Source organism: Scyliorhinus canicula, chromosome 1 (genome assembly GCF_902713615.1).
Source record: "Scyliorhinus canicula chromosome 1, sScyCan1.1, whole genome shotgun sequence".
Classification (NCBI taxonomy): domain Eukaryota; kingdom Metazoa; phylum Chordata; class Chondrichthyes; order Carcharhiniformes; family Scyliorhinidae; genus Scyliorhinus; species Scyliorhinus canicula.
Window position 1 is genome coordinate 234,385,184 of NC_052146.1, and position 12,417 is coordinate 234,397,600.

The 12,417-nt window shown below is 47.8% G+C and overlaps 1 protein-coding gene across 2 annotated transcripts in view; it reads right to left on the reverse strand.

Annotated features, from left to right (window-relative positions):
* Positions 1 to 12,417, reverse strand: part of ccdc85a (coiled-coil domain containing 85A) — a 942,586-nt gene that overhangs the window by 11,211 nt on the left and 918,958 nt on the right. Inside the window, exon 4 of one of the 2 annotated variants that reach the window (XM_038809420.1) lies at positions 9,398 to 9,490. In XM_038809420.1, coding sequence (XP_038665348.1) covers positions 9,398 to 9,490 — 93 coding nt within the window. Of the gene's footprint in view, positions 1 to 8,751; positions 9,491 to 12,417 lie in introns of those variants that run through there. The other variant, XM_038809411.1, reaches the window with a different exon arrangement.

Genomic DNA, 12,417 nt, shown 5'->3' on the forward strand with positions numbered 1-12,417 from the left:
CTCAGGGAGAGAAATCACTCTGGAAAGTCCGGAGTGATTCACCTGTGTTTTTTCGCGAGTGTGGGGACATAGCCCCATTATTGGAGAATCCCGCACCCAGTCTCCCATTTTGCAACCAGTTACCAACCTGTGTCACAAGATTACCCCCAGTTCTAAGTATTTTTACTTTTGCTAATAATGTCTTGCGTGGAACTTATATGCTGGTATATATCGAAAACATCCATAGACACTTCCCTGTTCACAAAGTGAGACCCCCTCAAAAAAATCACCTGCATTAGTTAGGCAAGGCCTAAACTTTACAAATTTATGCCGGCTGACTGGTTCATCCTTGTTTAAGTATCAGTTCTGTCGCAATGATACATTCCAGTAACTTTCCCACAAACAACAATAATGTACAGTTCTGGAGTGGGATTCTCCTTTTGCCAAAGCCGAAATCGCGGCTGCCGTCGATTTGACGCCAAATCACGATTCATCGTCACTTCGATAGTGGCGTCAATGCATTCCGGAACGCACGTACAGTAAACACTGTTTGCATATCATTAGAAGGCTCGACCCAAAATTCTCCGGGGCTTCCGCAGTTCTCCGCCTCCGATGGGCCGAGTTGCCGATGGTGCGATTCACTTGTGCTTTCAAAATACATGAAACCAGTGTGGTGGCCGCTGAGAGAGAGACATAGGAGGTAGGACAGGGAAAAGAGTGACTGCAGGCTGCCAGGACGGACACTGGCTGGGCTGACTAGAGTGGGGGTGGGGGGGGGGGGGGGGGGGGTGAGAACAGGGAGACCAGGTCGAGTGGCTGGGATTTCCCCCACGGGACTGGGTTGGTGTCCAGGCATGGACCACCAGAACAGCAGCCAACTTGCTGCGCATTCACTGACCACTCGCCTTGGCCCCTGGTTTTACAGAGTGACACCGGCCATCTGGGTGCCCCCACCCCTGCTCCCCATCGTCCACCACACATCCCTGCCACACCTGCCCCCACCCCAATCTGGCTGCTACATACCGGCAGCCCACCGAGGGTAGCACCTACAGTAGCCCCTATGCAGGCTGCGGTGCATACCACTGGCGAGGGCAGTGCCAACAAATGGTGCCCCTGGCATCAGGATTGGCCGCATAGGGACAGAGGCCCTCATGGTGTGGGCCACCGATGGGGCCAGGGGTGCGGGAATAAGGGGGGAGTGACATGCAGTGGTAGAGCCCGCAGTGCCAACCGGGCCACCATGTAGCCCGGTGGACCTGGCTGGGTAAGGAAGGTATGCAGCATGCTAACATGTTGGCCTTTCACCCCCTGCAACCACTGGATATTGGCATTCAACCAGCAATAGTGGCCTTCCTGCTGTTCGCCGCAGCCCTGGAGGATGCTCTGCAGATATACAAGCTAGCGCTGCATGAGGAGGAGGAGAAAGCTGCAGCAGCGGAGTGTGCGGCAATGGAAAGGACAGCAGCGGAGTTGGCAGCAGCGGTGCGTGCCACAGAGGTACAGATGGCAGACACCCAGGTTGGAGAGCCGGCTGCCCAAAAGGACAAGGAGGAGGAGATGCCAAGGAGGTGCGAATGAGGCCTCATGTGTACCGGCACCACCTGTCATTCAAGAACCTGCCAGACCAGGCGTGTCATCAAAGACTCAGGCTGAGCTGCGACACAGTGTGATATATCTGCCAGGTGATGGCACACCTGGCACCGCCAGGACACATGCTCCCGGTGACTGTCAAGTTGACAGTCTCTTTCAACTTTTATGCGACTGGGTCCTTCCAAGAGCCGGTGGGGACCTGTCCGGTATCTCACAGACCTCGTTTGCATTGGTGCATCCACGCTGCCATGGAGGTCCTATATGCCCAGGCATCTCAATACACCCACTTCAATGTGGACCGAGCCCACCAAGATGCCCGGGCAGCGGAGTCCACCACCATCGCCGGGATGACCTGGGTTACAGGGGGTGATCGACGGAATGCATGTCCCCCTACGAGCACCTGCAGATGACAGGCCGCTCTACACCAACCAAAAGGGATTCCACTCGATGAACGTGCATCATACACATCTGCATGATGCCCGATACCCGGAGAGTGAGCATTATGCTTTCATCCTGGCACACTCAACGATTCCTGCCATGTTTGAGACACCCCACCCGGCTGGGAGGTTAGCTCCTGGGTGGCAGGGGTTATCACTGTGATCGTGGCTGATGATGTCTATCCGGAGGCCACAGGCTGGCACGGAGACCCACTACAATGAAGCCCATGCAGCGACCAGTGGTGCATTCGAATGGTGCTTTGGCCTCCTGAAGATGCAGTTCAGGTGCCTGGAACCTGTTGCTGAGATGTTCACCCGCATTGTGGTGGCCTGCTGCATCCTCCACAACATCATACAACAGAGGGGCTATGTGATGTGAGGGAGTGTGAGGGTGAGCAGGAAATGGGGCCTACGCAGGCACAGGAGGCCACACGACGTGTGCGCCAGGGATAATCCGCACGTGACGCTCTGATTGCCTCCAGGTTCACCGAATGTGGGGCAGGGGCACAGACACCTCATCCCAATTCTACACCCCCTCACATCCTTCCCTCCGGCTACCCCCCACATGCAACCCCCTCCGTGATACATAAATGCTGTACTATGGGGCAGGGGCCCTGTGTTGACCGTAACAGTGGGTCTGGTCCATGGGATGGAGGATGATGACAACCCGCTCTGCAATGAGCGCTGGTGTTGCGTATCATATGACAACCTCTGACTCCTTCCCACGGTAGCACATTCCACCGCCAACGTGAGTGATCCCTACATGCAAGCTGGCCATTCCATCACACGGTCCCATCGGATCCCTGGGGTGGTGGTGGGGATGGTCGGGGTTGGGGTGGAGGAGGGTGGGGAGCACGGACCACCCACAGAGCCTGCCCAATCCCATCCCCAGTGTCCGCCCATTCTCCTTGCCTCCACCCCAGACCCCCAGCTAGCCCAGACCAGCCCACCCCTCACACCCATCTGAAAGTGCACTGAGGCAGGTTATAACGATGGCAACAGGTGTTTAATGTGAACGAATATATACAGATTTGTGCCCTAGCCCCTATACCTAAACTGTGCACTGCATCCTTGCCAACTTAACTGGTATATAACTTTCTGGCCTTTTGGGCCCTAACGCTACGTGTTGGTGGTTCCCCAGAAGGTACAGCAGGAGTGGAGGCAGCCTGCTGTGATTTCTGCAACTTCTGGGGTGACCCTGCCTGGATGTGCCTGCTTTCTGCTTTGGATTCCCGAGTGGCATTGTGCCATCCCCTTCTGCCCGCTGCCCACCACATCCGTCAGGAATAAGAACGGGGTGTCCGAGATGTTGAGGTGTTTCGGCACCTTCCCTACCTGAGTTACCGGCACACACCCCATTAGCTCCTCGTCCCTCAGGGTACCCGATGGCCCCCGGGCTACTCCATGGACAGGGGTGTAAGGGAAGCTATCCCCTGATTTTCCCCCGTCATATGGCACTGCCAGTCCTGGAGGCTTACTCTGGTCTTGACCAGGGTCTGCACGCTCGCGGCCATAGAGCCCAGGCAATGGACCATCGCCATCTGGCACTGCACCACATCACACTGCGACTGTACCAGCATCTTCTGGCTGTGTGTCACATCAGTCGGTGACGGCACCACCCCGCCGCCGACATTCCCAGCCATGGCCCGGTGTGACTCGGCCACGCTCATGAGCACCGCTGTGATTTCTAGGTGGCTCTGGAACATGGTCACCTGTGAGATGGCAACCCTGTCCTGGGCTCCGGCCAGGACCTGCACAGAATGCCCCAGGCCTTGGACATGCTGATCCATAGCCAAAAGCATCGCCCCCAATCCCTCAATCGCGTACTTCACCCGTGGCCTGGGTGGCACACATTGTTGGCACCACTTCCTGCCGCTGAATGTACTTGAACCCTTCCAACTGCTCCTACAGGTACTGGATGCTCGCCGATATCCCCTCATGTAGTCCCTGGCACTGCGACTGCATCTCCACTATGGTTTGTTCCAGAAGCTTGAGACTCGTCTGGACGGCAGCTACCTCCTGGGATCTTTCCACCACTTCCCTACTATTCCCCCAATATCAACATCAATTGGTGATTGAGTGGGAAGGCCATCCATGGGCCTTCCTGCCACAGACATAATTGGGATAGAGAAAAGGTGGCAGGGTCCCTTCCCGCCTGAAGAATGCTCCACCACACCAAATTCGTCCTGGTGAAAGGCATTAATTCCCCCCAATATATTTGATTTTTTTTTAGTACACAATTAGCTGTCACTCCTTTTAATTGCATTACAGGTTGAGCATCCGTTATCCAAAATGCTTGGGACTGAGTGTGTATCGGATTTCAGAATTTTTCAGATTTCAGAATATAAAGTGTATCTGTGGTGCATTGGGACCTGCACATATGTGACACATTAGGAACTGCGCATGTGTGGCGTGTTGGGAATGCGCATGTGCAGCACGCGTTGGGAACTGCGTATGTGCGGAGTATTGGGAACTGCACTTGTGCGGCGTGTAGGGAACTGCGCATGTGCGGTGTGTTGGGAACTGCGAACGTGCAACGCGATGGGACCTCGGTCAAATGCTGTCTTGACTGTTAATTTCACTTCACATGTCGGAAATTCCAGACAACTATGTTTTTGGCACACTCCCAGCACCTGCACTCCTCCCAGCCCCTTCACTCCTCCAACCACAGTAAGTCCGAATCAGAACAAACAAGGAAGTGACCACCTGACGTGAAGAGGTCCATAATTGTCCAGTGATCTGTCCAATGATCTAAAGGTCATAAAAGACCCAATAGAGTTTGAATTAAATAGGAAACCATTGATTAAAATTACACAACATTTCTCTCAATAGGAACCTGACTACTTTTATGACCACGTAGCATGGGCAGACTTGAAAAGCCATGCTCCCAATTTTCTACTAAAATCCAGTAATTTAGAATGAGATTGTTGACCAACAAGCATCAATAGAGAAACAGAAAATGCTGGAAGTACTCAGCATGTGAGACAGCATCTTTGGAAAGAGAAACTAAATGAACGTTTTACAGCACAAATTTTATAAAATGGCCCCGAGCCGGGCACATGGACCGCACGACCACCCCCTTAAAGGGGCCCAGTTAGCACACAAATTAACTTGCTGATGCTTTCCAACATGACAGTGGTGAAAACCCACTGAAAAGTATTTGGTTAGTTGTAAAACATGTTGGAATATCCTGAGATAGAGCAGTGTGTGTGACAAATGCAAGCCTTTCTTTCCAATTAACCATAAATATAAAAGGCACCAGGGTGAAACATAATGGGCGTGATTCTCCGGTCCCTGAGCTGCGTGTTTCTCGGTGGCAGGCCATTCGCTGGCAGCGGAGTTCTATCTTCCTGCTGCTTGTCAGTAGGATTTTCCATTGAAATCACCCCACGCTGCTGGGAAACCCACTGGAGTGGGTGCGCTGCCAGTCGGAAATGTGAACCGCAACGACTGGAGAATTCCAACCAATATGTTTTGTACTTACCAAAAAACCAGAGGAAGATCAATTCAATCTGAGACTACATGTGGCTCTGAGGATGAGGATACAATGTGCTGGATGGCTTTCTTAAATGTTTGCTCCAGCATTGTCCGCAACATTAACAATGGTTTTTGTCAAAGCAGTCTCTCTCTAATTCTATAAACTGACATGAATTCTTGTTCCATTATGAAAGCACGCTGTTCTCGTCCTTCAATAAGCCCGTCACACATTTTCACCCTGACGTCTATGGACAATTTTTCCACCGTGTTATCAATGTCATCTTCATCATCACTGTTATCATCACATACACCTTGATTTAGAACCAATTCAGCTGCTCACCATCAATCATTGAATGAACAACTAGCGCCTCATTATCAACGTTGAGAACTTCTTCGATGTCCACTTCCTCCAGCTTATTGACATCATCCGAGGGTGTGGCTTTTGCATATATAAGGTGGTCCAATATCATCCTTTTCTCACCTGTCATACGGGACCCGTGAAACTCGTCACTTTGTTCATCATCATCATTGAACATAATCATAGGCCACAGGTTGAGCCAGACATGCACAAGGGTGTCTTTCCTTATGGTCTTCCACGTGTTAGCAGCAGCTTGGATGGCATTCTTCACATTAACTCCTTTTGGAAATCTTCCACAACCATGGCTCTATTCAGCGCTGCCATCATGCTGTTCAAGAAACAGTCCTTATATTTATTCTTCATTGATGTAAGAATACCTTGGTCACATGGCTGAATTAATGAAGTAACATTTGAGGGAAAGTAGATGACATAAACATTATTCTTGATGAGAAGTTCCGTTGGGGGATGTGCAGAACAGTTGTCATGGAATAACAATGATGTGGAGATGCCACATTGGACTAGGGTGAGCACAGTAAGAAGTCTTACAACACCAGGATAAAGTCCAACAGGTTTGTTTTGAGTCGCCAGCATTCGGAGAACAGCTCCTTCCTCAGGTGAGTGAAGAGGTGGGTTCCACCAACTCATATACAGACAAATTCAATGATGCAAGACGATACTTTGAATGCAAATCTTTGCAGGTAATTAAGTCTTTACAGGTCCAGATGGAACAACTGGAGAGAGGGATAATCACAGATTAAAGAGGTGTGAATTGTCTCAAACCAGGACAGTTGGTAGGATTTTGCAAGCCCAGGCCAGATGATGGGGGGTGAATGTAATGCGACATGAATCCAAGGTCCCGGTTGAGGCCGTACTCATGTGTGCGGAACTTGGCTATAAGTTTCTGATCGGCGATTCTGCATTGTTGTGTGTCCTGAAGGCCGACTTGGAGAATGCTTACCCGAAGATCTCAGGTTCTCATGTCGGTGCTCGAAAAAAAATGCGGATTTTGAAATTTTCCGTTTTTCAGAATATCGGATAAGGGATGCTCAACCTGTATTAACACACTGCAATGTCCCCTTGTACACCTATGATTATGCTTTTAACTATTTTTCATACATGACAAGTCAGTTAACGCATAACTTGAGTGGCACTTTGTTTCAGATAAACTCACAGTCTAACACTGCCTCCGCAACATTAAAGATACAAGTCTTTGAATACGAACAGAGTGAATTGTATATGTAATCTCAAATGAATTTTAACAATTAATTCACAATTCTTGTTTGCAGCATCAGTAAAAAGACTAAAGGCTGTTCTGAAATAATCAACCGAATATTTGTGTGCAGTTAACCATAATCCTTCTATGAGACTTACATAACTTTTTGCAATAAATGGGGGGGGGGGGGGGGGGGGGGGGGGGGGGGACACACGACAAAGAGGGGTAATTGCTTCAGGTTAACAGATATGCAAATAAGTTCAGATTTCTTTTTAAGACAACGTGGATATTAGCTTTTAATGAAACTCATTTTTTCCCCCTTGTTTTGTTTTATTTCTTCTCCTTAGTACAGTGAGTAATAAGTGCTACATTTGTCCTCTGTACTGAATTCCTGACAGATCTTGGGCAGGATTCTCCAGTGAAGGGGCTATGTCCCCACGCCCGCGAGAAAACGTGCGCGAATCACTCCGGACTTTTTTCTAGAAAGTCCGGTGTGGTTCTCCATTTTTAAGGGGGATTGCAGGGGTCCGGAATGCTCCACGCAGCTCCGGCTGCTAGTACGGGGCCATGCACCTCCGGCCCCGTGTCCGCACATGCGTGCACTGGCCGCCTGCGGCGCCGGCCCCGCGCAACATGGCGGACCCACACAGTGGGCCGGAGCCGAAGAAGTAGGCCGCCTCCCAGATTGCACGCGCCCACTGATTGGTGGCCCTCAATTGCAGGCCTGGCCATCGTGGAGGGCCCCCCCCGGTAACGGATACCACTGCCCCCCCCCCCCACCAGGACGGCCAATGCAGCCGTCCCACCGGGTGGAACCATACGTGAACCACACCAGCGGGAACTCAGCCAGTCGTCCGTGGAGAATCGCTCTTTCAACGGCCCCTGACCTGCGCCACGCGACCGCATACGCGCAACTAGCGCCGATTCTCCGATCGCCGGAGAATTGCGTGAAGGCATTGCCGATCCAACGCCCCATTCTCCATCCCACGCGATTGCGGCGTGGAGGCGTGGAGAATCCCGGACCCTTGTCTGATTGAATCTGCTGCATCTTTCAGTTTCTGCTGAATAACCGGCAAATGGGCCCCAAAAGGAAAGAGTGGCAGTTTGATCTAATTTCCAACCATGTTGAATGGAGCCACACTAGACTTACCTCAGCGAGTGCAGAAAGTGCAAAGAATGAAAAAAGTGCGAGGAATAAAACATCAGTATGCCTTTTAGTGATCAATATCTTCCTCTCAATAAATTACAATGAAGCAATTAAAAGTTTCCCCCTTCTCATTATTTAAACGACGAGGCATGTTTACACTGATGACTTCACTACATTGTCTCTGAGCTAAAGCCTGTCTTGCATGAAAGTTAAAGGCGAAGAATATCTTCCTCACCAAGAAAAAAAAGAATAATGCATTTTGGATGCTCCGGGAAATATTTTGCTTATTCTCAGTCTTACAATTGATTCCAATATTCCGGAATGCTTGCTGGCTGTTTAGGCCTCTAATGGATGTTGCTCACTAATTTATGATAGTGCATGGAGTATTGTGTTGCATGTTTTTGGTATTTCCTGGAATGAATAACTTGCCTACCCCAACAATACAACACTTTCATTCCACTGATTGAAACAAATCCTGGGGGGGGAGAAGATGACAGTTTGAATAGTTCACTACATATCAGCACAATACTCTTGTAAAACACTGGTGATGGCACAGTGCTCACTCAATCTCTTCCTATGCAGATCTAAGTAAGTGATCTAATGATTTCACTATCCATTCACAACTTGGCCAATAAAATTGTTGAAGCTATTTCAATTTCACTAACACTTGCCTTTTGGGGCCAGGATTTGAGGTACTGAATGTTTTCCCAATTAGGAATGACTAGACTACCAGAAATATGGATGAGCTTTCTTCCACAAAGGAATTGAATTACACTCTATTCAGGGACAAGCTGTGGACTTCTAAATCCACATGATTGGTGCATAAACCCAACTCACCCATATAACCAGGTTCTACGAACTAGTAATAAATTGGCCAAAACTAGCAGCATTAAATTAAGGTGACATATTTGATGTTAAGATTAGGTTTGTATTTTTTTATTAGTATGGGAATATTAAGAGCCACACCTAAGTGTACTAATACGCCTGCTGCCTGCAATGAAAACAACAAACAAGTCCCTTTGTTTTTTTAAATCGGGCCTTTTTTTACAAAAAGTTCTTTAATAAAAGTATCACAAGTGTTTTGTTAAATTCTTATCCTTTCTTGCTTTGTCTGTTTTCCAATCTTAAGGATCCACTAAATGTGAATTGGGCGGGAGACACAGCAGGAGCTGGATGCTGTGGCACAATTTACTCACATTACACATTTCTCTGACTATTGCTTTCTCTGTTTCACTCAGGTCATTCTCGTAGTCTTCTTCTTTGTCCACTTTCTCGTGCACTTCCACGACCTAAGTTTAAAAATATTTATGAGAGATATATATATGTTATTGTTCGCAGTACGTGATTAACAAGTTAGATTAACAAGTGATCAAACAAATCCCCAGTTCCCCAGCTGCGTGTTTCACAGCGCCAGTGTGCCGTTCGCTGGCGGTGGGATTCTACCCCCCCCCCCCCCCCCCCCCCCCCCCCCCCCCCACCCATTTTTTTCCCATTGAAACCTCCCCACGCTGCTGGGAACCCACTGGCAGGGATGCGCTGCCAGCGGGAAAAATGGAATCTCAACGACCGAAGAATTCTGGCCCCCAATTTGTATGTTTGAACATCAAAAGAATGGCATTTTGGTATATTTGAAACAAAATTCACAAGACAGAGACAGATGACAAATATATTTTAGTTTTGAAGTCAACGATTGGAATGTCAAGATGAAGATTTGTTTCATATTTTATTCTATGTTACAAGCTTTAAGTATCTTTTTCCAACAGCCAAGTATGAAATAGTGAAAATCATTGGCTACTGTGTTCATCTAAGTGGTTTCATTGTCGGCTGATTGCACCAAACAGCTTGATATGAATGTGTGACTTTCCTTATTCCCTATTTCTAGCCCAAATACGCATATACTGACTGAAGCCAACAAGAGTTAAAGTGATTTGAAAGATATTGGAGAATCAATCTCTAAACTGGGAGACACCAAAGTTTGTGGGAGACTTGAACCCTGTTAAGATGTGATTATTAGTGCAAATTAACATTGTAAATAACAATCAAATAATGCTTCATTAGTTCATGAAAGCACAGTGGTGAGATACAGGTAAACATTGAACATGAACTTGCCTTAATTCCCTTTCAGTGCCTTCAAGTAAACTGATACTGGGCACGTTGAGGCTCAGTTCTTATTGTTTGTACTCTTTTCAATAAAAAAAATGATCAATAAATTAAACAAAATGACCCCTGGTTGGGCACTGTAAAAGCCAAAACATCAAAAGGGAAGTTAACTAATTCAAACAAAACCAAAGCAGAAAATACTGGGCAACATCAGCAGGTCTGACAGCATCTGTGGAGAGAGAAGACAGCTAATGCTTTGAGTCTGGATGACTCTTTGTCAAAGCTGAAGAGAATTCAACCAAAATGTCATTTTGGGGTGGTGATGATCCAACCCAGCCCCATGGTTCCCATTGGTCACTGAAGTCCTGAAGCATGCCGGTTGACACCGCATGCTCCCTCCCCAAGGCCACCCAGCCACAAACGTAGCCACAGTACAGGGGCAGACAGTGGGGCTGGGTGACCCCCTCGACCGCCCACTGCCTGGACCCGTAATGACCAACTTGGCTAGTCTTAGGAACAAGCTTACAGGGAGGTCCTTCTCCCTCCTTGGTTCTCTCTGTTTATGTGTCTTACTGTTTATATGACTCAGAGGACAAGAGGGTGTTGTGTGAACAATTCAAAACATTAACTTGTTCTGCAAATGAATCCTTTGAATGTGTCCTTTCAGTTTTCAAACTACAAGGAGAAATTGTTTTCATGCCAAGATACGCCTCTTCTTGTATTGGAAAACCAGAGTGTAATGTGTGTTCATGGTGGGCAAGGTGAGATAACTTGTCATAGATAATGGTTCAGATGTTTTACCGTAATATTTAGAGGCGGCACAGAGGCACAGAGTTTACCACTGTTCCCTCACAGTGTCAAGGACCTGGGTTCAATACCAGCCTTGGGTGAGTGCCTGTGTGAAGTTTGTATATTCTCCCTGTGTCTGCGTGGAGTTCCTCCGGGTGCTCCGGCTTCCTCCCACAGTCCAAAGACGTGCAGGTTAGACGGATTGGCCATTCTAAATTGTCCCATAATGTCCAGGGATGTGCTGATCAGGTGGGGATATTGGGATAGGGCGGGGGAAGTGGGTCGGTCTAGGTAGAGTGCTCTTTCAGAGGGTTGGTGCAGGCTTGATGGGCCGAACGGCGTCCTGATGCATTGTTGAGATTCTATGATTCTATAATATTTAAATACTCCTTCACAGTTATCATCAGCAGAATGTTGCTCTGATATACTGTATTGAAATAATGCACATCCTTCTAAACAACTGACCTGTCAGTGGCCCAGGGAAAGACCGAGCAAAATTAGCCAAATGGTACAGTTAAAAACAAACAATTGCATTTATAGGCCACCCAATTGTGCATTTCAAAAACCTCCCTAAATGCCATACATAAATGATGTCATTATGTGTAGTGTTAATAATGCAGATAACAACAGCAACCATTTTACACCTAGCAGGATCCCCAATTAGTAAATGAGGTGAATGGTTAATTAATACATTGGTGATAATTGGGAGGAATTTTAGCCAGTCATTCAGAAATTTCCTAACTTATAGCCATAGGATCATTAGCTAGTTGGCAAGTCAGGAGCTTCAATATGGAAGTGCTTTACAGTTGATCATGATCTTGACCATGAACATCTTTCCACCTGATGCTGTCGTGATATCAAACAACCACACCATCTAATTTGAAGATTTCTTTTACAAGCCTATAGCAGAGAGTATTTATTCTATTGTCTCTCATGAAGAACTTGCATTTAGCTGCAAGAGGGACTCAGCACTTGCTGTATTGAAAGGACTGACTTGCAAACAATGGGTAATTGCGAATAGCTTCTGCTTTTGATCTAGAATTACTGTTTCTAGAGGTATTGTGGTGAACTCCTGGATTTGGCAGCAAGTGTTGGTGTATCCTTACAATGAGCATCTTGAGGTGCTTGCTATTTATGTTCCCTGGTGATTTATGTTCCACCTGTGAAAGAGACTGGAGCTCATGCACTGGATGCCCAGTCACCTGGGAACCCATTTTTAGCGTGGAAGTAAATCATCCTCGACTCCGAGGGACTGCCAAAGAAGAAGGGACATTATCACTGAATCTCTCACACACACTTATAATCATCATCACTTGTCACAACCTCC